Source organism: Theropithecus gelada, chromosome 9, assembly GCF_003255815.1.
Source record: "Theropithecus gelada isolate Dixy chromosome 9, Tgel_1.0, whole genome shotgun sequence".
NCBI lineage: Eukaryota > Metazoa > Chordata > Mammalia > Primates > Cercopithecidae > Theropithecus > Theropithecus gelada.
In genome coordinates, this window is record NC_037677.1 from 110345828 (window position 1) to 110370460 (window position 24633).

Sequence of the window (24633 nt, forward strand, 5' to 3'; positions counted from 1 at the left end):
AAAGTCATGTTCAAGGGGAAAAACAACAATACAGCATCTGCAGCTTAGACATACAGAGCTCCTCTGTAATTTGGAGTAAGATAGGAGTGGGGGCAGAGAGGGGGAAGGCCGTGTCCTTTCAGAGATTCTGAGAAACTCCAACCATAGAAGTCCATGACAACTCAAGTGCAGTACCCTTGACCCCATGTTTGTCAGGTAACAAGCTGGGTTTTGACTTTTATTTTGCTGCTTCTAACTCTGGCTAGGCTCCATGGGAGAAGGGCAGGCAGATCATTCTAGCAAATACTCTGGGGGACAGGGTTGCGGACTTGGACCTGCCCATCACTAGCTGGGTGACCTGGGACAACCCTGTCTCCCTGTGGACCTCAGTTTCCATATCTGTCAAATGAAGTGGATATGATTCTATTCATTCATTTATATAACAGATATTTACTGAGCAAGTTATATGCTGGGCATCGTTCTCCCTATTGGGGATTCAGTGATTTTTGGAACAGAGAAATGTCTTCCTCCTGGAGCTCACATTGGCATGGATGGCTGGCAAGATGGCTTCCCACCCTCATTGGAAATGTGTCCCTCTGCCCGCTCCGTAGTGCCTCATGCCCCACCACAGTGCCTACCTGCCAGACTTTTGGCAAACTGGACCACCAGTTGTCTGGAGATTGGAAAGAGCCTACTTTTTTGTTGTGATCCTTCTGTGCCTTTTTCCCCCTTTTAATGTAAATGTTATTAAAACATAACATCCACATAGAACGTGCACATACTGATAAATTTTCACCAACAGAAACACACATGTAACCAGCACCCGTACCAAGAAACAAAATATGACTCACCCTCAAGAAAGACCCCGTGTCCGTCTGGTCTCTGATCTCCACCGTGGGGAAAACCATCTCCAGATTTCTGATCCTAGCTGTTAGTTTTGTTCTTTTTACTTTGTATATACCCTTTTGTATGTCAGTTCTTTCACTCAGTGTTACATTTGTGAGGTTTATTCACGTTGCTTCACATTGCGGTGGTTTGTTCCTTCTCGTGTAGTATTTCATTAGATGAACATTCCACAATGTGTACATTTGACTGCGAATGGACGTACCGATTATTTTCTGTTGGAGGCCATCACTGAATGGTATTGCTGTGATATGTGTGGACCCGTCTTGGTGAATGTGTTTACTTTTCCCAGGGGAGTTGCTCTGGCATAGGTTATGTATACATTCTATTTCAGTAAATTCTGCCGGTTTTCCACGATGGGTGTACAAAGTAGGTTCCCACCAAGCAATGTTTGTTAATCCAAGGGGCTGAACATTTTGCGTCTTTTACGCTGTAGCCATTCTGGTCAGCTTGTACTGGTATCACATTGTGATAATTTGCATTTCTCTGGCATCTAATAAAATTTGCCAGGGGACCCTGTTCCACTTAAACATGACAATTAAACAGAGCCGTCTGTCCATGCCAGGTCTTTTCTTCAAGGATATTGCAGTTTTCTTAGGCATCCCCCCTTTCACGCCAGTAGTAAAATGAAGAGGCGTTACTATACACACTTCCACAGCCCCTGACTATGGAACTTTATATTTCCCCAGTAAGAAGAAGAAAAATGTCTCAGAGCGATCCATCAAGACCACCCGGGACCGAGTGCCTACATATCAGTACAACATGAATTTTGAGAAGATGGGCAAATGCATCATAATAAACAACAAGAACTTTGATAAAGTGACAGGTAGGTATGTGGGCGTGGGTTGATCTTTCTGGTTCCCTTTCATCTTCTCCTATTTGTGTCAGACATTTATGGGATAAATGCTGCAACCCCCTACTGTGGCAGACAGCCCCTCTGAAGGCGGGGTTGCTGTATCCAGGGGAAAGGGTTATGTGGAAATGGAGAACGTTCAGTCTGAAGTCCCACCACATGTATTAGCTGATGCAGGGCTTTGACCAAAGGGCTGAGAATCCAGGAGAGCCTTGGCTTTGATGGGAGCTGAGTGTTACCAGGAGGCTCACCTGTTGTGGCAGCCTGCACTGTTAGCCTCCCCTTTGAGTTTGCTTCAGTTCATTTAAATTGTGGCCTTGGAAGGCATTGTATATACTTGGAGTGTTTTCTGCTGCAGCTGGCGCCGGTACATTTAGCGCCTGGCCCACTGGTACCCGCATGTGGTATTCAGCCAGGGGATGCTCACCTGTGGACTCGTTACTTGATTCCCACAGGTATGGGTGTTCGAAACGGAACAGACAAAGATGCCGAGGCGCTCTTCAAGTGCTTCCGAAGTCTGGGTTTTGATGTGACAGTCCATAATGACTGCTCTTGTGCAAAGATGCAAGATCTGCTTAAAAAAGGTAAGCGCTGCCAGAAGTGGTGACTCACATCTGCAATCCCAGAACTTTGGGAAGCCAAGGTGGGAGGATCCCTTGAACCCAGGAGTTCAAGACTAGCCTGGGCAAAATGGCAACACCCTATCTCGAAAATGGTTGTTTGTTTGTTTGTTTTTTAATTAGCCAGGCATGATGGCATGCACCTGTAGTCCCAGCTACTTGGGAGGCTGAGGTGGAAGGATTGCTTGGGCCTAGGAGGTCAAGGGTGCAGTGAGCCATGATCACACCATTGCTCTCCAGCCTAGGTGACAGAGTGAGACCCTGTCTCAAGAAAAGAAAAGTTGAGCCCTTACCGCCCCTCCATCTGTCTTCTTCCTGCACCCAGGGGAGGCGATCCTCCCACCGTGGCCAGGCCCATCTCAGGAGGATGCCTGTGCAGGACAGAGGAATTTCAGTGTGAGAAACCTCCCTCCCTCTTGACCAGTCCATACCTGTCCTGGGGTAGGCAGGTTTCTTTCAGGAGCCTTCAGTCTCTTTGTAAAAAGATGAAATCAGCTGAAAGTCCAGCAAGAGAAATAGATTCTTATGTACAGAATGGTCACAATTTCAAAAGACTCATTCCTGGGAAGTAACAAATCCATGTCATCCTTCCCAGAATGAAGTGTAAGTGTAAACTTTTCCCTTGTGGCGGATAGAGAATAATAATTCCCATATACTTTAGAACTATGTTATTTTTTATATAGCATGTTCACTAAGTTATTTCATTAGATCTTTAACAGAAGCCCTGCAATGTTGGGCAACAGAATATTATGCTCATTTTATCAATGTAGGGACGGGCCACGTGCGGTGTCTCACCTGTAATTCCAGCAGTTTGGGAGGCTGAGATGGGTAGATCACCTGAGGTCAGGAGTTCGAGACCAGCCTGGCCAACATGGTGAAACCCCATCTCTACTTAAAAATACAATAATTAGCCGAGTGTGGCCTTGGAAGGCATTGTATATACTTGTAATCACAGCTACTTGGGAGGTTGAGGCATGAGAATCACTTGAACCCAGGAACCCGGGAGGCAGAGGTTGCAGTGAGCCAAGATGGCACCACTGCACTGCAGCCTGGGTGATGGAGCAAGACTCTGTCTCAAAAAATAATAATAATAAAATAAAAAATAAAAGGGGCGGAGCTTCAGAGAGGATGAACGATACACTGAACGGTGCAGTTAGTAGGGGCAGAACTGAAACCCACACTCTGGTCTTCTGACTCCAGGCCAAACGCGTTTCCTATTATACCGCCGTCTCTAATGGATGCCACCTAGCGTATTCTGGCATTTAGGGCAAGTGTTTGAAAGTAACATCCTATCAATTCATTAGACACAGACCCACAGGAAGTGTATAGGAACACAGTCTAAATCACTGCTGTTTTTGTTAACGTTGCAGCTAAAACAAAAAAAGTCCCCACCATCTTTTTTCTTTTAAACTAGGTGTTTTTCCTAATTTCCTCCAACTTGACTCTTACAAGCTTACCTTTTGTACCCTAGTAGGTCATGTCCTAGACCAGACTAGAAGTCAGGAGTCTGAGATCTGGGTCTGGCCCAGGTTCTAACAGGCAACCCAGGCAAGGCAACCACATCGTCCTGATTTTTTTTTTTTTTTTTTTTTTTTGCTTTCCTGAAAGGCAGATTATGATACCAGCTCCTGCTGTTTCTTAGGGATGGAGTGAGGAAGCTTATGAGCCAAGAGGAATTTTGTGAGCATGCTTCGAGAAGTATAATGGCCCAGATAGGCATATGAACTTGTCCCAGTTGTAGTTTCTGTTTGTTTTTTGTTTTGTTTTGTTTTGTGTGAGACAGAGTCTCGCTCTGTCGCCCAGGCTGGAGTGCAGTGGTGCAATCTCGGCTCACTGAAACCTCCACCTCCCGGATTCAAGCAGTTCTCCAGCCTCAGCCTCCCAAGTAGCTTGGATTATAGGTGCATGCCACCATGCCCAGCCAGCTAATTTTTTTTTTTTTTTCAGTAGAGACAGGGTTTCACCATGCTGGCCAGGCTGGTCTCGAACTCCTGACCTCGTGATCCGCCTGCCTTGGCCTCCCAAAGTGCTGGGATTACAGGCGTGAGCCACTGCGCCCGGCCGTTTCTGTTCTTTTGAAAGGTGATTCATTCTGCCCAAGCCCAGGGCATGTCACAATCAGAGAATTCTTGTTTATTGTCCTATGAAAGTAGTAAAGCATTTATTTTTTCTGACTTTACATGCAGTCAGTTCCAGTGAAGACAAAACTTCCATTTTCTAACTGTCCTAATTTGTGTAATCTTAAAATAAGCTAAGAACTCCAACTTTCATCACCATTGCCTTATACCTCTACTATCAAAACTAATACAAGAATCACTGTGCAGATGATGCAAAGTGTCTTGGTAATTCGAATGGGAGAGGCCACTCTTGCTCTGCCTGGAACTGGTGAGGTAGCTGGATTTCACAGTGTCCTGGGCTTGAAAAACGGCCCCAAGGCTCCAACGTGTCGTACCACCTTTGGAAAAGGTTATGAAACCTCTCCGAGATGCCATTTTTTTAAATCTGTGAAATAAAGATAAAAGAGGCCTACTTCCAGTCCTGTAGGAATTAAAAATAACTCATGTAAAGTTCCTAGATCAGTGTCTGCACGTAGTATTTGCTCAAGAAATTCTAAATATTATTCCTCCCCCTCATTAATCATAGAGAAGAAGAAAGGATATGTATATTAGCTAGTTATGGGCTGGTGCAAAAGTAATTGTGGTTTTTGGCGTGAAAAGTAATGGTTAGTTACCCTCTAGCTGGTTCGTTAGTATCACAGAGCCTTTGGTGAGTTCTAGCTGGGCCAGCTGGCTACATGGTTTATGATTCCTCTCCTCAGTATCCTAAATGGACAGCCAATCTAGCATTTTTATTTATTTTTCTTTAATTTTCTTTAGTTGTGGTAAAATATACAATATAACATAAAATTTACCATTGTAACCATTATTAACTGTATAGATCAGAACGACATTCACATGGTTGTGTCACCATCACCACCATCCATCTCCAGGCTTTCTTTCATCTTCCATAACTGAAACTTTATCTCTGTTAAACACTAACTGGCTATTTCCCCTTTCCTGCAGCCCCTGGCAACCACCGTTCTATATTCTCTCTGTGATCTTGACTACTCAAGGTACCTCCTGAAAGTGGAATCATACAGTGCTTGCCCTTTAGTGACTGGCTTATTGCGCTTAGTATAATATTTTATTCTCTTTAACAAATACTTGCATGATGCTTATTATGTTTCAATGTATAGATAAGGAAACCAAGGCACAAAATGATTCAGTAACACTCCTGATGTCACAAAACTAGCCAACAGCAGGGCCACACCCATCAGCCCCCATACATTGTACCTATCCTTCTCTCTTAACTTCTTAGATAAGTCTGATCCTTTGAAAGGAACCCAGTCCCCAGCTCCTCCCCTCTCCTCCCTTGTACCCCTCTAATAGTCAGAGGCAGCTGCCAGGCTGCCTCTGGAAATGCTGCATCTGAGGCCCCCCAGAACTTACACCTTAACTCTTCAATGTTCGTATTGTTTGCTTGCAGCTTCTGAAGAGGACCATACAAATGCCGCCTGCTTCGCCTGCATCCTCTTAAGCCACGGAGAAGAAAATTTAATTTATGGGAAAGATGGTGTCACACCAATAAAGGATTTGACAGCCCATTTTCGGGGGGATAGATGCAAAACCCTTTTAGAGAAACCCAAACTCTTCTTCATTCAGGTAACCTCTTTTCAATGCCACTACACTTGAAAATGGGAAAAGATTATAGAGTGACAGGGATGGCATCATTTTTACAAATCCAAATGCTGTTTCCATATTCAAATTAGGATTTAATTTTTCTAACTCTGAATGGTTAGCATATGTGTTTCCACTGGATCACAAATTATGAAAGTTTCTTTTTTTTTTCTTTGAGATGGAATCTCGCTGTGTCACCCAGGCTGGAGTGTAGTGGCGTGATCTTAGCAGACTGCAACCTCCACCTCCCAGGTTCAGGCGATTCTCCTGCCTCAGCCTCCTGAGTAGCTGAGATTACAGGCACGCACCACCATGCCTGGCTAATTTTTGTATTTTCAGAAGAGATGGGGTTTCGCCATGTTGACCAGGCTGGTCTCAAACTCCTGGCCTCAAGTGATCCACCCACCTCAGGCTTCCAAAGTGCTGGGATTACAGGTGTAAGCCTCCATACCCAGCCACAAATTATGAAGGTTTCTTTAAGACATTGCAATACTTTTATTTGCTTTGCTTAGTAATTTGACACACATTCATTCATTTATCTGTTCATCACATTATCATTGAGCTCCTAAGTATGCCAGACACAGTTCTAGGTATTGGGACACAGCAGTGAACAGGACATACATTTCTGCCCCCAACTGCATGGAATGATGTCTACTTTGATACTTAGGCTTGCCGAGGGACGGAGCTCGATGATGGCATCCAGGCTGACTCAGGGCCCATCAATGACACAGATGCTAATCCTCGATATAAGATCCCAGTGGAAGCTGACTTCCTCTTCGCCTATTCCACGGTTCCAGGTATCACGTCCATTGTCTGCCAAGCATACTTTAGTCCATTCCGTCATCAAAACACAGACTTGGGGGCAGTATTCGTTTCCTCTTGCTGCAGTAATGCATTACTACAAACACCGTGGCTTAGAATACACAAATGTATTATCTTGCCGTTCTGGAGGTCAGAACTCCAAAACAGGTTGTCAGGGCTCCATTCCTTCTGGAGGCTCAAGGGAAAATCCATTTCCCAGCCTTTAATGTGGCGTGTTAGAACCGCCTGCATTCCTTGGCTGTGGCCCCTTCGTTCATCTTCAAAGCCAGCACTTTTCATCTCTCTGAGCCTTCTGTCGTTAACAGTGCTCGCTTTCTGACCACAGCTGAGAAAGGATGCCTGTGATTAGATGGGACCCACCTGGATACTCCAGGCTCATCTCCCCATGTCAGTCCGATACCCTTAACCACATCTGCAAAGTCCTTTTTTCCACATAAGGTTTCATGTTCATAGGTTTCAAGGTTAGGGCATGGACATCTTTGGGCACCATTATTCTGCCTACCACAGAAATGCATTCACTTTTCTCTCCAGGAAAGCTGATTTATTTATTCATAAATAAATAAATGAATGATTTATTCATTCATAAATAAATAAATGAATGATTTATTCATTAATAAATGAATGATTCATAAATAAATGATTTATTCATTTATTATTAGTAGTGTTTCGGAAATTATAAGGACACACATTTCTATAGTACTTTACAATACAGAGTGTCTTGCATGTATTTTTTCTCATATACAATAATACTATAAGTATTTAGGAAAAGTGTTATTCCTGTCCTGATTTTACAGATAAAATAAAATAATTTTTAGTTTGGATGAACCTAAGTGATATGCCTAAGGTCAGGTAGAGATTTCAGTGCACAGTAGAGCTGTGGCTCAGCCAAGGTTCCTTCACACTGCAGCCTGTACACAGGTTCCAGAAAATGCCAGCAATGGGCACGCCTCCTCACTATTTACTGAGCACCACATTTCACTGAGTCTGTTCAATGAAAGTCCTTCCTTTGTTTTGGGTACAAACCAGCACTAAGTTAGAATTTTCCCAGCTGTAATAGTAGTTGTGTCAAGTATTTGGCACAAGGGTACTGGTTACAGTAAATAGGTTGATGTGTTTGGAAAACCAGCTCTGGCAGGATCTACAGATGGGATTTTGTGAGAGCGATAACTTCACAAGTTTTTAAGGATGGCATAAGATAGAAAATAATTTGGTCTTTCTGCTCCTCAGAGGGAGGAGGTGTAATGGGGGCTATGTCTGTGTAAACAAACCCAGTGGTAGAGTTGTAGGTGCTCTGAGCAAGGAGGCAGATGAGAAAAGCTATGTTAAAAAGGAGCTGCTGGGCCGGGCGCTGTGGCTCACGCCTGTTATCCCAGCACTTTGGGAGGCCAAGACAGGTGGATCACAAGGTCAGGAGATTGAGACCATCCTGGCTAACATGGCGAAACCCCATCTCTACTAAAAATACAAAAAAAAAAAAATAGTGGGGCATGGTGGCGGGCACCTGTAATCCCAGCTACCCGGGAGGCTGAGGCAGGAGGATGGCGTGAACCCGGGAGGCGGAGCTTGCAGTGAGCCGAGATCGTGCCATTGCACTCCAGCCTGGGCGACAGAGTGAGCCTCTGTGTCAAAAAAAAAAAAAAAAAAAAAAAAGAAGCTGCTGTAACTGAGCCTAAAATTTCAGACGACATGGGTAAGACAAGGGCTTATCGACGGAGTACTGAGGGGCCGGATAGCCCAGTGCATTTGGTAAACTCGGGGCTGGATCGCAGGGTGTATCAGTCTTCTTGGGCTGCTATAGCAAAATACCTTAGACCAGGTGGCTTAAACAACAGACATTTATTTCTCTAAGTTAGGGAGGCTGGGAAGTCCTAGATCAAGGTGTCAGCTAAGTCACTTTCTGGTGAGGGCTCCCTTTCTAGCTCATAAATGGTCACCTTCTTGCTATAGCCTCATATGGCAGAGATTGAGAGCAAGAATGAGTGAGGTCTCTCGTGTCTCTTCTTATAAGGACACCAATCCCCTTGGATCAGAGCCCTACCCTAGTGACCTCATTGGACCTTAATTACCTCCATAAAGACCCTGCCTCTAAACACAGTCACATTATGGGGTGCAGCTTCGATAAATGAATTTTGGGAAGACATAGTTCATTCCATAGCATTGGATGTGACAGGGCATGGCCAGGATCAAACCAGGACAGATAGGCAAGTGGCCCTGTCATGGTGGGCCCTGTGTGCTGTGTCAAGCAGCCTGAACTTGACCCAGATAAAGTGGTGCAAGCAAACTGTTTTAGGTTAGGGAGTTATAGGATGAGATTTGTCCTCCCAGGGCATCAGGCTGTCCTGGCCCTGCCCCTCAGACAGTTGGGCATTCAGCTTCCTCGTGCCTCTAGATTTCTTCAGCAAGGTCCAACTCTACTCCCATGTACCCCAGCAGCAGGAACACATCTCAGAATTCTTCAAGGTTCCATGCAAATTCCTTCTCTAGTAGATTTGGATTAGAAAGTAGCACTGACCCCCAAAGGGTAGTGAGGAGTTCCAGAGTTGTGGAATAGACCTCCAGCATTTCCTTTGGAAGTCTGCATGTGCGGATCTGTTTCACACCCACGTATCTGATATTTATCAGGTGGGTACCTCCATCAGGCTAACACAGGAGAGTACCCTGGCTCCATCCACCAAGGCTGGCCCTTAGTGATGTTGTCTGTCATAGGATTTCCGTACTGAAATACCCAAAGCATTTTCTAGCATCTTCATGCCAACCCTCTAAATCTCAGATGTTTGCTCTCTGAGCACACCAGCATAATTCTCATTAATGACTTGTGTGCAGAGTAGAGTGAAATCATTTCTGAAAAGCAGGTGTAAAAGCCCCATAGAGTCAGTCTCATTGGTGAGTGGAGCAGCTGTCAGAATTAGCTGATTTGATTATCTCCTTTCTTTCCTGTTGAAGGCTATTACTCGTGGAGGAGCCCAGGAAGAGGCTCCTGGTTTGTGCAAGCCCTCTGCTCCATCCTGGAGGAGCACGGGAAAGACCTGGAGATCATGCAGATCCTCACCAGGGTGAATGACAGAGTCGCCAGGCACTTTGAGTCTCAGTCTGATGACCCATGCTTCCATGAGAAGAAGCAGATCCCCTGTGTGGTCTCTATGCTCACCAAGGAACTCTACTTCAATCATTAGCCGTATCAGGGGTACATTCTAGCTGAGAAGCAATGGATCACTCATTAATGAATCAGAATTTTTTTTTTTTTTTGATGCTCTTGAAGTATTCAGAAATTCTCCAGAATTTTCATTTCGGGAAAATGTATTGATTCAACAGGGAAGAAACTTTCTGGTGCTGTCTTTTGTTCTCTGAATTTTCAGACTTTTTAAATAATGTTATTCATTTGGTAACTGTGTAACTTTCTCTTAAGATTAATTTTCTCTTTGTATGTCTTTTACCTATTAGACTTAATACATGCAACAAAAGTGACCTCTGGAGAAAGCTTGTGGCTGTGTCCTCTGTAATTGGTGGTAACAGTGGTAGGCAGAGTCATGTTTGCACTTGGCAAAGAGAATCCCAGTATTTGACAAAACACAGCCAAGGGGATATTTACTGACCTTTATTGCAGAATGTGGGTATTGAGTGTGATTTGAATGATTTTTCACTGGCTTAGGGCAGATTTTCGTGCAAAAATTTCCAGATAAGAGGAGAAAAAGCTAAATGATTCTGATATGTATCCATCAGGATCCCGTCTGGAAAACAGAAACCATTCTAGGTGTTTCAACAGAGGGAATTTAGTACAGGAAATTGACTTACATAGATGATAAAAGAGAAGCCAAATAGCAAGAAGCTGTTAACACACCCAGGGCTGTGACGATAATGGGAAGAGGTTTGGTTTCCTGAGTCTAGTAGTAGGATCATCCAGAGGAGCTGGAACCATGGTGGGGGCTGCCTAGTGGGAGGTAGGACCACTAATGGATTGTGGAAAGTGGAGCCATGACAAGGACAAAGCCACTGCCTGAGATGGATTGAACTGAGTCAGATACAGAGAATACCTTGGTTCCACCTCTCCTGCCCTCACATCTTCCACCAGCCCCTTACCGCCCAGGCCTACCTGGAAGCCACCTTACCAAGGGCCTTGGAAGAGCAAGGGACAGTGAGGCAGGAGAAGAACAAGAAATGGATGTAAGCCTGGCCCATAATGTGAACATAAGTAATCACTAATGCTCAACAATTCATCCATTCAATCATTTATTCATTGGGTTGTCAGATAGTCTATGTATGTGTAAAACAATCTGTTTTGGCTTTATGTGCAAAATCTGTTATAGCTTTAAAATATATCTGGAACTTTTTAGATAATTCCAAGCCTTATTTTGAGTAAATATTTGTTAATTTTAGTTCTATAAGTGAGGAAGAATTTATGGCAAAGATTTTTGGCACTTTATTTTCAAGGTGGTGTTATCTTTTGAAATCTTGATAAATGACTGTTTTTTTCTGCCTAATAGTAACTGGTTAACAAACAAATGTTCATATGTATTGATTAAAAATGTGGTTGCTTAATTCCTAACCTGTCCGGTTTGCTTTCCTTTTGAAGTCATTTATGACAATGGAGAAATGAGAAAACAGGATAAGAATTGACCCTATTGGCTGGACGCAGTGGCTCACGCCTGTAATCCCAGCACTTTAGGAGGCCGAGGTGGGTGGATCATTTGAGGTCAGGAGTTCGAGACCAGCCTGGCCCACATGATGAAACCCCACTTCTACTAAAAATACAAAAAAATTAGCTGGGAATGGTGGTGGGCACCTGTATGTAGTCCCAGCTACTCAGGAGGCTGAGGCAGGATAATCGCTTGAACCCAGGAAATGGAGGTTGCAGTGAGCCAAGGTCGAGCCACTGCACTCCAGCCTAGGTGACAGAGTGAGACTCTGTCTCAAAAAAAAAAAAAAAAAAAGAAGAAGAGTTGACCCTATTGACTTGACCTCAATACATAATATAATGTTTTTGAAGTTAGTACACTAATAAGTAAGTAATTACTTGGGAAGCCAGGACTCTTCACATAAAGGGTTAATCAACTTAGAAAGATGTTTGTGATGGGCTGCCATTTATTAATTTTCTCAGTAAAATCAGATAACATAAAAGTATCTTCTTTCAAATAAGAAAACTAATTTTGGGTGCATTTATTAGACTTGTCCCTGGTTTCCTGCCATCTAAAATATTCCAAATGTTCAAAATTGGAGATCATAACAAGCATCCACACTGCTATTCCCAGAATTCTCAGGCTGTTCTTTGGAAAATAAGCTATCTAATAAAGGTCTCTATCACAGAAATCAAAGGGCCTAAGCGCATTGCAATTTGAAGTAACACCATACAATCTAGTTATTTGCCTTGTAACCTTCATTAAAGGGAAAGAAATGCTCCCAAGTATCAGGATTAATTTTTCCTGAATTTTCTGGGAAGTTATAGCTTACAGATAATGAATATTACCTTTCATCCCTTAGACTTTTAATAAAGTCTTAGTCCTTGAATACTTCCATGGGCAGACACTTATTTATTGAGATCAGAAATCTGAGTTCAACTTGGAAATGTGTTCAGTCATACCACCTTCATTCTAAACTTTCCAGACTTTTTATATTCCAAAATTCTGATGACAAGTTACCCTAAAGGAGAGCTCAGTCCTGATGAATATACAATCCCAATTCTCATCGTTGTTCAGAACCCCAGTTCCTCCTCGCAGGAGTATCACACAGGGCGCTGCCCCTGTCCTATGGGAAGACAGTGCAGACTACAGCATTCCCACTGGCTTTATGAGCTCAAAGCTGGATTTCTGTTTGGATTTTCATTTTCCTCAAGGTGCCATTAGGTTATTTAAGTTTTTAGTTATCGGGTCAGGCACGGTGGCTCATGCCTGTAATCCTAGCTCTTGGGAGGCTGAGGCGGGCAGACCACTTGAGGTCAGGAGTTTGAGACCCGCCTAGCCAACATGGTCAAACCCCATCTCTACTAAAAATACAAAAATTAGCCAGGCACAGTGGTGGACACCTGTAGTCCCAGTTACTCCGGAGACTGAGGCAGAAGAATAGCTTAAATCTGGGAGGCGGAGTTTGCAGTGAGCTGAGATCTTGTCACTGTACTCCAGCAACAGAGCAAGACTCCATCTCAAAAAAAAGAAAAAAGAAATATTTTTTTTTAGATGTTTTAACTATTAATACATTCACAGACAGCTTTGGGCTCTGCCCTGGCCTTTTTGTCTGAGCAAATTCCCACAAGCTGTCATCAGCCCAATGTGTTTATGAATTGCTACGAATCGGTCTGAAAGTCCTGCGGTCACTGAATTTACATGATTTAAAACCTCGAGGGAACCAAGGCCTCTCTGTGAGAAAGAAAACGACATCCACCAAAATGCCCTAGACACTGGCTGACAAATCCCTTATTTTGCCCAGTCGTGCAAATCTGAAGTCACCTGAAATCTTTCATTACCAGCTACTCTGGTGAGCAAGGATTGATTGCCTTTGACTTCCGGGAAGCACAGCATTTTTGCCAGCTTTTCCTCTTTCAGGCCCTTTTCCGGAAAACATCTGGCCAGGTAAGAGGCTGTGTTGGTCATCAGTTTATGGCAACAATTCTTCTGTGTTAATTAGCCACTGGACAAATAGCAGCAGCCTAGGTATCCTGAAGAGTTCTTCGAAGACATGCAGATCAGAAAGCTACTTTACACTGTGTGCCTTGTAAATGTTTTCGTGTCTTGCAACACTGAGCGAGTGCCTGGACTGGCCACATCAGCATCCCCTGGGAGCTTGTCAGAAATGCAGACTCTCAACCCCGCCCCAGACCTACTCAACGTGAATCTGTGTTTTAACCAGATTCCCAAGTGGTCCATGTGTACATTACAGTTTAGGAAGCTCTATTTTGAGGGCAAGGACCACATGTATGTGTGTGTGTATATATATATATTTTGGTCTCCCCTCTGCACCGAACATGGAGGTGATAGTACATGCCTACAAAGAATTAATAAAACAATATTTTGGGGCTTTCATGGAAGACAGATTTTCAAGCTCTCGTAATCTCTTTTAAAACTCCACGATACCCTTAAAGTATATAGTACACTTTTTACTTTCTTTACCCATCTCCCTGTTAAATAAGCCTTTGCTGCATAAAAGGATTATATGATCTCAAAGTGTCTGTGAATGTGAATTGCAGCCTTTAAAATGTTTTCATAAACATAATGGGATTAAAGGAGCCATTTCTTGCATGTTTTTGTTGGTGGCAGAACTGCTGAGCATTGAGGCTTCAGAGCTTGTCTTTTCCACCCGTCCTGTCCCTAGAGCCCAGTGGACACTAGAGCCAGTGTGCCCTCAGGCCATAGGTCACCTTTTTGTTAGACCTCAGGGCTTTGTTTTGGATCAGGTGGCAAATAATTCTTTTTGATTCATAAATCATTAACACAAACACACCAAGGGCGTATGTGGAAAGCCCAGCCACTACCACAGTACTGATGTGGACGCGGAAACTCCATTAGCTTGTAGGTTCATGCAGGAACGGCTCTCTAAAAGTACGCAACAAACATCAGAAAACACAAAAGTCAAATACGACGAGTTTGCTTCGGGGTAAGTTTTGGTTTTTATGGCACTATGAATATTTATGGCACTACAGTTTTCTAACAAATTTGTTGTAATCATTTAAAGCCAAAGTGTGTCAAAGAATTTAAATTTGGAAGGCACATGGGGTTATGGCTGCAAATAAACAAGGCTGCGCATTTCTCGAGCTTTAAGGGTCTGGCCCAAGTAAATAGTGTAAGATTTAGTAAAGAGGAAAGTGTAAATGGTAAGATAGGTTTGGTCTCCGTTGCTAGTTCTAGCTTCAGCTATTTAAAGCAGATCTCAATTAGTACAGCATCAAACTTTTTAGCAGAGGTGCTTTTAACCATTCATGTTTAAAAATTAGGCTCTGAGTCTGATCCAAGTTCTAATCCTAACTGTCATTTAACCATTTAATACTCACATAACCTTAGGCCGTCCTTCAGTTTCCTCATCTACATATGAGGATGGTAATGTGAAGATTAATGAGATAATGTGTAGGAAGTGCTTAGTGTAATGCCTGGCACAAAGTTGTAACCAAAAGAGGGTCTGGCTGCCCACCACTTATAGAAAGAAGCCAAAACAACAAGAACAAGGTGTGATCAAAAGAGAGTGAATTTTATTATCCATTGCCAGCAAGGGGAAAAGGTCAGAATCCTTTCAGAAAACTGCCACCTTTTCAATTTCTGGAGAAAGGGCAACGGTTTAAGATTAGAGGCTTGGAATACAGAGAGGTAGGAGGGGCTAGGAGGTGCCAGGTGGCATGCTTCACTCCGATGGCTTATCTTGAATTTTTATTCCAACTGGCAAAGGGGCCAGTGCCATCTTGGGCCCAACCAGGTTACAAATTAATTGCAGTCAATCGTGCAGTTAATGTCTCGCTGCAAGTGAACTCCATCCTTGAAGTCATCTTCTACTCGGGAGAGAATTCCAGAGATGCCTCATCCATATCAGGATTCGGCCCCTGAAGCTTCTAAGGAAATACATGACAAGATAAGTGGGCATGGTGTGAGCTTAACAAGAATCTAGGTAAATAAATGTGCATAGGCATGGGAGCATAAGGTGGGAAAGGAAAGAAAAAAAAGGTTCTGAAAACAGTATTTGAAGCTAAGCCACTCGGTTACAAAATAATGGATGAGTAGTGGATATCAAAGATGATGGTGATGAATAATGATGATGACGATGACATGAGGCTCATGGAGGGGCAAGAATGGAAGATGCCCTCCTGGATGCCTCCACTTGCTCTTTCTACCTCCAGGTCTCTTCCTTGGTCGTGCTCTTCAGTCTATGTTTTCAACCTGAGGTCTCCCAGAAGTGAAGGGATTAATTAGATCAGCGATTGCTTTATTCAGCAAACATTCAAAGAGTCCTACTAGATGCCAGATGTTATATTAGGATGAGGGTAAAAAGATGACCAAGAAAGGATGCTTATCTCAAAGGAGGTGAACAAATCCCTCCAGGGCTTAGTGGCTGTAACAGAGTCATGTGCACATTACCCAGGAATACAGAGGGGGTGCCTCCTGCCTGGGGAGTCCAAGAGGGGTTCCAAAGGAAATATTTTCATCATCTTCCATTCCAGCCTCCCAAAAAGGCTGAAGGGATGGTGGTGGAGAGGAAATTAAGGTTAGCAGGCAGAAGACGGCCTGAGAATTCCTGGAAGATCTGTTTAGGAAGGAAATCACTATGCCCCACCGCATCCTCATTGCAAATCAATAGGTCTGGGGTGGAGACCAGGAATCTGCATGTTTAACGAACCTTCCTAGATATTCTGAGGCAGGTGGTCCTCAGACAACATGCTTTATTCTGATACCAAAAGATCCGCAGGAGTGGCAGCAAAGCCCAAATTAAACAGCTGAAAAAGATCACCCAGGGGCCAGCAGTGCATTGGCTGTTCGCAGACCCAGCTAGCCATCCTATCCCCAGATCGAATAGCAAAGGATTCAGGGCATAAATGAGTTCAGTACTGGAGCGTTCTTATCCAGAAACTTCCAGAGGCTGCACAGAAACACCAAACCCATGTTGACAGGCTGGTGTGAGGAAGGCTGTGAAGTGTGAGGGAGGGGTGGATCAGCAGACAGCTTTCAGTGCATGGGTCCGGGTGCACTGGCTTCTCCAGCTGGTGTCAGCAGGCGCACCTCTTTCTCTTCCCCTCGATTGCATCACTTAGGCAATCATTTCTAGACAAGATGGGCCACTCGTGTATTCCCTCTCCTCCAGGGCCTCATAGGTGCCACAATACAAAATGCTCTCCTTAACAAAATTTTGAAGTTGACATTTTTAAAGGAACTTTTCTCTACAGCACCTTTTGTAATTAACTAGATTAATGTTAAGTAGTGAAGGGAACACAGAATTCTCAAGTGAACGTGTATGTGTGGTTTTTTTTTTTTTTTAATATATTAGGGTATAGAATACATTCTCAAACGCCCAGGAAAATCAGCTTTTGCAAATTATCTTTTCTGAAGCTTCCAGCTGCCTTAAGTGCTGACAGTTTTTAAGCACTGAGATGAAAGAGACAAATTCTTTTTCTTTTGTGTTGCTAATTACAATTTTGCTTGGCATAATGTAACCTGCTTTCCTCTTGAGACATTTGCCAGCATACATTAATTGCACAAATATTTACAGAGGGCTAAAGCACAGGAGAAGCTTATACCAAACAAGATACTGAACACTTGGAAAAAAGCCTCTTTGACACATATTTGTGGCCAGTTACCCAGAATCAGCATAAACTATTTGCCCCTTAGCCTCAGCAAATGTGTTTAAAGAACATGTCCCTGGGTTGATTTAGTGTTGACTTTGCTGGCAATGACTGCTGAAATCTTTCTTCCAGAACCTTGTGGTGACAACTTTTTTTTTTTCAGGGTTAAAAATAAGGTTTCCAAGAATATGTATGCATCTTATGGGTTGCTATATTGTCAACACTTTTAATCTCTCAAGTCACCCACATGGAATGGAAAAACGTTTATCCAATGATTGTTCCACACCCCAGGAGTTGCAGAAAGCCAAATTGAGCAAGTCTGGAAAACTTGAATAGCTAAGCCACAAGGCCCTCAGTACCATCTTCTTGTTTTCCTAGCATGCTAATTAAGAAAAAAAAGTTCCTGGTGTCAGACAGTCCCAGGTTCAAATCCCAACTTTGGCACTTCCAAGCTGTATGACCTCAGGAGTCTCTTAATCTCTCCAAACCATTCCTCTTTCATCCTCAGATTGAATTAGTCCTATGTGAGTACCCAGGAAATAATGCCTATCTCCACAGGTCTTGTGCCCACCTCACAGGGATGTTGGGCAGAGCCAAGGAAATAACACACAGAAATGGCTTTGCAAATTCCCCAAAAATCTAAAATCAAATAAGGAGACATTTCCTTTGTTTTGTGTTGTTATGAAAACCGAGTCATCAAGCAAAAGGCAAGTAAATGTTGGGTTGTGTTTTTTAAACCAGCTTGATCTTATCGATAATTGAGGCTACAGAAAGGAGATAAGGATGGGGGGAACAAAAGGACATGCAAATAATGCTGACATACAGAAGAGGTTCTTTTTGAGCATGACGGCTACCCATGCAATGGAGAGGAAGAATGTCTTCCAAAAGCGATGTAGTCAAGCTGCTGGAGGTCATAGGCAGGAAAGAGAAGGGCATAAAATGCTGGCCTGAGCTTCAGAAGAGGAGTGAGCGCTGAGTGTAGAGTTGCCATGTGAAATAGAAGAGGCCCCGTTAAATTGGAATTTCAGTTAGAAAAACCATTTTTTAATATATATATATCCCAACTACTGCACAAAATATACTAAAAACTTAATTGTTGTTTATCTAAAATTTCAGTTTAAATGGGTGTCCTGTGTGAGTGGGTTTTTTTGTTTGTTTTTTGTTTTGAGACGGAGTTATTTTTTGTTGTGTTTCTTTGTTTATTCTCCTCAGTTTGGCAGCCCTAGCCTAACTCTGTAGACCACTGCTGTAGCTCCATTGCCTCATCTCAGTCCTGAATGCCCACCTCACAGTGATGTTGGGAGGAGCCAGGAAAATAACACACAAAAATGGCTTTGCAAACTCCCAAAAAAATCTAAAATCAAGTAAGGAGACATTTCCTTTGGTGGGTGTTCTTATGAAAACTGAGTCATCAAGCAAAAGGCAAGTCTTTGTGAGTTTAAGAAGTATGGAAAATTTCAAGGAGTCTATGGAGTTGATTTTTTTTTTTTTTTTTTTTTTTTGATAAAGTCTCACTCTGTAGCCCAGGCTGGAGCACAATGGAGTGATTTCGGCTCACTGCAACCTCCGCCTCCCGGATTCAAGCGATTCTCCTGCCTCAGCCTCCTGAGTAGCTGGGATTACAGGCATGGGCCACCATGCCTGGCTAATTTTTGTAGTTTTAGTAGAGACGGGATTTTGCCATGTTGGCCAGGCTGGTCTTGAACTCCTGACCACAGGCGATCCGCCTGCCTCAGCCTCCCAAGTGCTGAGATTACAGGCATGAGCCACCACACCCGACCAGTAGAGTTGATTTTTAAGAGAAGTTCTAAAGACTCTAAAGAGAGGGACTACATGGGATGACTGTCAACACCAGCAACACCTTAGAGTCACCTGGGGAGGTTTCTAATCTCAATGCCCAGGCAGCACCCCAGACCAACTAAATCAGGATCTCTCAGGCTGGCACCCAGCCATCAGTGTTGTTAAACCTTTCCAGGAGATTCCCATTTGCCGCCAAGCTTCTCACCAGTGGTAGAATAGTCCCAAAGGGGTGAGTTGAACAGTTCAGAAACTTTAGAGCGTAAGGAGAGTCCTAAGGGATAGCTACACCCTTTATGAGACTGGTTATAAGAGGGGGAAGAGGAAAGAGAAAACAAAACAAAAAGCAGGAGAGAATTTGCAAAAATAAATAAATAAATAGATAGATATATTCTATCAGGTTTTTCAAAAATGTATGTTTTAAAACACTAAAATAAGTACCAAGGGCAAAAGAGCATGATCATTTTAAAAAACAGGAAATTTGGGTATGTGCTAGAAATAGTTGATTAAGTAAGAATGCCAGGTAAGAGTTTGCTATAATCAACCAGCACCTAACAGTGTCCCACATACCCAACAGGGACAATGGTGCCTCTCATTTGAGAGCACAAAAAGATCCTTTTGTGATTGAAAGGGGCTGTGTTGGAGGATTTGTATTTTCAATGAAATTACACAGTTGGTTCACAATTTCTCTTCCAGCTTGACAGGACTTGTGGGAGCTGAAGACCAATTTCTCTTTCAGGCATAAAGATATGAGAGATGTGGGTGGCTCTGTCAAAATGCACAAATCCGTGTTCTAGGTAAACCACAGCTACGTGGGAAGTCACCACTTACCCTTAACTGTCCGTGACATCCAAAAGGAAGTAATCATATAAATAACCATATGTGTGTGTGCGTGTGTGTGTGTGTTTCAATTAACAAATATTTATTGAACTCTGTGCCAAGCACTGTTGTTGGCACTGAACAAAACAATCTTAGTCCTCATAGGATTTACCTTTTAGTAGGGAAGACAGACAGTTCTAGAGACAGTGATAGAGAGGGGAGGGTTATAAAGAAAGATAAAGCAGGAGAAGGAGCTCAGAAACAGTGACGTGGGAGAGAGACGTCCATGTCAGACAGAGTGGCTGGGAAAGGCCTCTTTGGGGAGAGTATAGCTGGGCAGACACCAGAGTGGAGTGAGGTAGTGGACCATATGGCTGTATGAAAGAGCAGGGTTCTCGGTGGAGCAAGCAGCACATGCAAAGGCCCTGGGGCAGCTACCACCTGGGCCTCTTTGAAAAGCATCAAGAAAGCCAGGGTTTGCTGGTGGGAATGTAAACTAGTACAGCTGCTACAAAAACAGTGTGGACATTCCTTAAAGAACGAAAAGTAGTACTACCATTTGATCCAGCAATCCCACTACTGGTTATCTACCCAGAGGAAGAGAAGTTATTATTCGAAAAAGATACTTGCACACACATGTTTATAGCAGCACAATTCACACTTGCAAAATCATGGTAACCAATCCAAATCCCCATCAATCAATGAGTAGATAAAGAAACTGTGAGATATATATATGTATATATGATGGAATACTACTCAGCCATAAAAAGGAATGAATGAACAGCATTTGCAGTGACCTGGATGAGATTGGAGACTCTTATTCTAAGTGAAGTAACTCAGGAGTGGAAAATCAAACATCATATGTTCTCACTGATATGTGGGAGCTAAGCTATGAGGACGCAAAGGCATAAGAATGATACAATGGACTTTGGGGACTTGGGAAGAAGAGTGGGAGGGGGATGAGGGCTAAAAGGCAACATACATGGTGCAGTGTGCACCGCTCAGGTGATGGATGCACAAGGATCTCACAAATCACCACTAAGGAACTTATGTAACCAAATACCACCTGTACCCCAATACCTTATGGAAAAATAAAATAATAACTTTTTTAAAAAGCCAGTATTGCAGAGCAGGGTGCTGAAAGCAGGGGCAAAAGGCAGGCAGGGCCAGATCAGTCAGGCTTTCAGCCGTGGCAAGCACATTGGATTCCTTCTAATGAAACAGGAAACCATTGCAGGGATTGGAGCAGAGGAGGGACAGGATCTGATGTACGACTGTGAAAGACACTCTGGAGAATGGATTAGCAGGAGAATGAGTGGAGCAGGGAGCCAGGTGGGAGGCTGCTGCAGTCATGACCTAGGTAGAAATGATGGCAGGTGGAATGGGTCGTGAGAAGACATCCGATTTGGGCATGGCCTTTTTAAAAAATATATATATATTTAATATATACAACTCAGTGAGTTTGGGGATAAGTATACACCTACTGAGCAAGAGCCAGTAGGATTTGCTGATAAATTTGAGGTGGGAATGTGAGGAAAGGCTAGAAATCATTAGCCGGGTATGGTGGCACAAGCCTGTTGTCCCAGCTACTCGGAAGGCTGAGGCATGAGAATCACCTGAACCCAGGAGGCGGAGGTTGCAGTGAGCCAAGATCACGCTACTGCACTCCAGCCTGGGCGACAGAGTGAGACTCCATCTCAAAACTAAACAAAAACAGGCTGGAAATCCAGGGTGACCTCAAGGTTTTTGGCTTAAGCAGGTGGATGACAGCGGGCTGTTTCCTGAGATTGGGAACAACTTTGATGCAAGAGGTAAGGATGATGAAAATCAAAATTTCTGTTTTATGCAAGCTGTTTAAGATACCTGCTAGATATCTGTGGTAGACTCTTCCATTAACCCACCCAATATCCATCCACTGTCTCTGTATTAGTTTCCAATTGCTACTGTAACAGATTATCACAAATTTAGGGACTTAAAACAATACAAATTGATTCTCTTTGAGTTATGGAGGTCAGAAGTTTAAAACCAAGATGTCAGCATGGCTGGGTACAGTGGCTCACACCTGTAATCCCAGTATTTTGGGAGGCCGAAGCAGGAGGATAGCTTGAACTCAGGAGTTCAAGACCAGCCTGGGCAACATAGTGAAACCTTTTGTATTTCTTAAAAAAATACAAAAAGTAGCCAGGCATGGTGGCATGAGCCTGTAGTCCCAATTACTCAGGAGGCTCAGGTGGGAAGATGGCTTGAGCCCGAGAGGTTCAGGCTGCAGTGAGCCAAGATCACACCACAGCACTCCAGCCTGGGCAATAGAGTGAGACCCTGTCTCAAAAAAAAAAAAAAAAAAAAAAAAGGCCGGGCACGGTGACTCATACCTGTAATCCCAGCACTTTGGGAGGCCGAAGTGGGTGGATCGTCTGAGCTCAGAAGTTCAAGACCAGCCCGGCCAACATGATGAAACCTGTCACTACTAAAAGTACAAAAATTAGCTGGGCGTGGTGGCGGGTGCCTGTAATCTCAGCTACTCAGGAGGCTGAGGCATGAGAATTGCTTGAACCTGGGAGGCAGAGGTTGCAGTGAGCTGAGATCACACCACTGCACTCCAGCTTGGGTGACAAAGCGAGACTTGTCTCAAAAAAAAAAAAAAAAAACCAAGATGTCCACAGGGCTGGTTCTTTCTGTAGGCTCTAGAGAAGAATACATTTTCCTTTCCTTTTCCACTTGCTAGAACCTGCCCACATTCCTTGGCTCCTAGCTCCTTCCTCTACCTTCAGAGCCATCAGAGTAGCATTTTTCCCCCGCTCTGGCCTTACCCCTCCCTCTTGTAAGGACCCTTGTGACTATGCTGGGCCTGCCTTGAGGTTACAGGCATCCCCATTCTACCTGAATCAGTTTCATCTTCCCATCCCCAGATTCTTAACTACATTTGCAAAGTCCCCTTTCCCATGTAAGGCAACTGAGTTCAGAATAGCAATGTACTCAACTAAAATCACATTTTACACGCCTATTTGCAAGTAAAGATGACAACAGCACCTTCCCAAGAAGACTGTAGTAGATGCTGGTGGTGGCTGCCCATATCTCCTCATGCTAATCATGTCAGTGCACTGGCCTTTTCTCAACTGCCAGAATCCATGTGTTTTTGCCCCAAGGATTCCTCTGGTCCCTGTGAGCCCACTTTGCTACATGTATGACAGGCTAGAAATGCCAATAAATTAATGTCCCTTGACGACTGGCAGGGTTGGTATATAAATACCCCAGCTCCCTCCCCACTGGATGGAATAACTCTGAGGCAGGTGTTTTCCACCCGCTCCGAGTGTTTCCCAGTGCGATTCAGCTCCTGTTACCCTCAGGCATAACTTACCTGACATGAAAGCTTTCATCAGCTGGCTTCCCTACCTGGTTGTAAAACAGTGAAAATAATGTCCATGATGCCTTTCTGACAAGGTTTTTGCATGAGCAGAAGACGCTGTCCAAATGCTTTGTAAATGCTAAACTGGAAAATCAATTACAGTGGTGTTATTATGAAACTATTAAGTCTGTTAGGTACCTGAAGATCATCTGGTCAACCCCCATACCCATAAGAAGAAGAAAGGGGACAGACCTGAGGTCTTCAGTGAGTTGAAGCAGAGCAGAAGCATAAAACTCAGTGTCCTAATTCTTAGTCTGCTGGGCTTTAACTCCATCATGATGTTTGTTATCAGATTCTCTCTTAAATGATTTTGACCTTCCTGAAACCTCTATTTACTCATATGAAACATGGAAAGAATTACCTGACACCCACATTGTCACTACATAAAGTACTTGAAGAGTCTTCAAACTCTAAGGGGAGCCCAGCCCCTCTCTTTACAGGTGGGACTCATGTACAAGTTCAGTTGTAAAGTATAGACACAAGGCCCTTCATTTATTGGACAAGCACTTATAATGTGTTTTCTGTATGCCAAACACTGTTCTCAGTTCTTTACAAATATCAGTTCATTAAATCCTCATAACATCTCTATCAAGTATACTATCATCATTCTCATTTTACAGACAAGGAAACTGAGGCATAGAGAGGTTGAGTAGCTTCTCCAAATTATGGAACATAGCAATGGACCCAGGAAGTCTGACTCCATGCTAGTAAATACTACGCTATGTTGAGTCACCTTCCTTTTTCTTATATTTTCTCTGCCTCCAAACTCCCTCCCCTCATCTTCATCCTTGGGCCAATTAGGTAATGTCCAAATCATAATAGCTCTCATCCAAGATGTTTGACATTTCACAAAACAATTTAATGAAAACTGACTTAAACAGCTAGTACGTTTTTAGTTTCCCATAATGAGAAAGTGCAGAGGAAGGATGGAGTTCAAGCACAGTTTGGTCCAGAGTTTGCCAAGTCATCCTGACTGCTGCTCTGTATCTCTGTGACTTTCAGTTTTGCCCTTGTCCTGTGTCGTCTTCATTGCAAGGCTGGCTTCCTTCATGGAAGCAAAACACTCTCCCATCCCCATGGACCCTGCCCAGAGGAAGAGAGGGATCCTTTGACCCAGTTTCCCTCTGAGGCTCCCTCTGCCTCTGAACCATGACTGGGCAATTGCTGGGGTCAAGAGTGTGTCTGCTGTCCACAAGTTACATGGATACCCAGGGCAATTGAGACGTGGAGGAGTGGGGGGCATTAAATGGAAACTGTTGGCCACACCAGCCTGTAGGACCCAGCCAAGACACTGTCTTCTCCATGAGACCTCCCTCTGTCTCTTTCTCTTCCCTCTTTGGGAGAGTGGCTTTCTCCTCTGAATCCCCATGCTCTTGCTCTGCCTTGCCCTGACAGCACTGACCACTTAATATCCTCATATTATACTCCTTCTGGATTTTCTCCACTTGCCCTTCCAGAACCCCTCTCCACTC

General features: G+C 43.6%; 1 protein-coding gene across 5 annotated transcripts in view; it reads left to right on the top strand.

The window, feature by feature from the left end:
• CASP7 (caspase 7) overlaps window positions 1-11436 on the top strand; it is a 52373-nt gene extending 40937 nt beyond the window's left edge. For all 5 annotated transcript variants that reach the window (XM_025397175.1, XM_025397176.1, XM_025397174.1 and 2 more), the window contains 5 exons: window positions 1572-1708; window positions 2191-2319; window positions 5881-6056; window positions 6739-6868; window positions 9837-11436. In XM_025397175.1, coding sequence (XP_025252960.1) covers window positions 1572-1708; window positions 2191-2319; window positions 5881-6056; window positions 6739-6868; window positions 9837-10066 — 802 coding nt within the window. In that variant the 3' untranslated portion in view covers window positions 10067-11436. The remainder of the gene's footprint in view (window positions 1-1571; window positions 1709-2190; window positions 2320-5880; window positions 6057-6738; window positions 6869-9836) is intronic.
• The last annotated feature ends 13197 nt before the right edge of the window (window positions 11437-24633 follow it).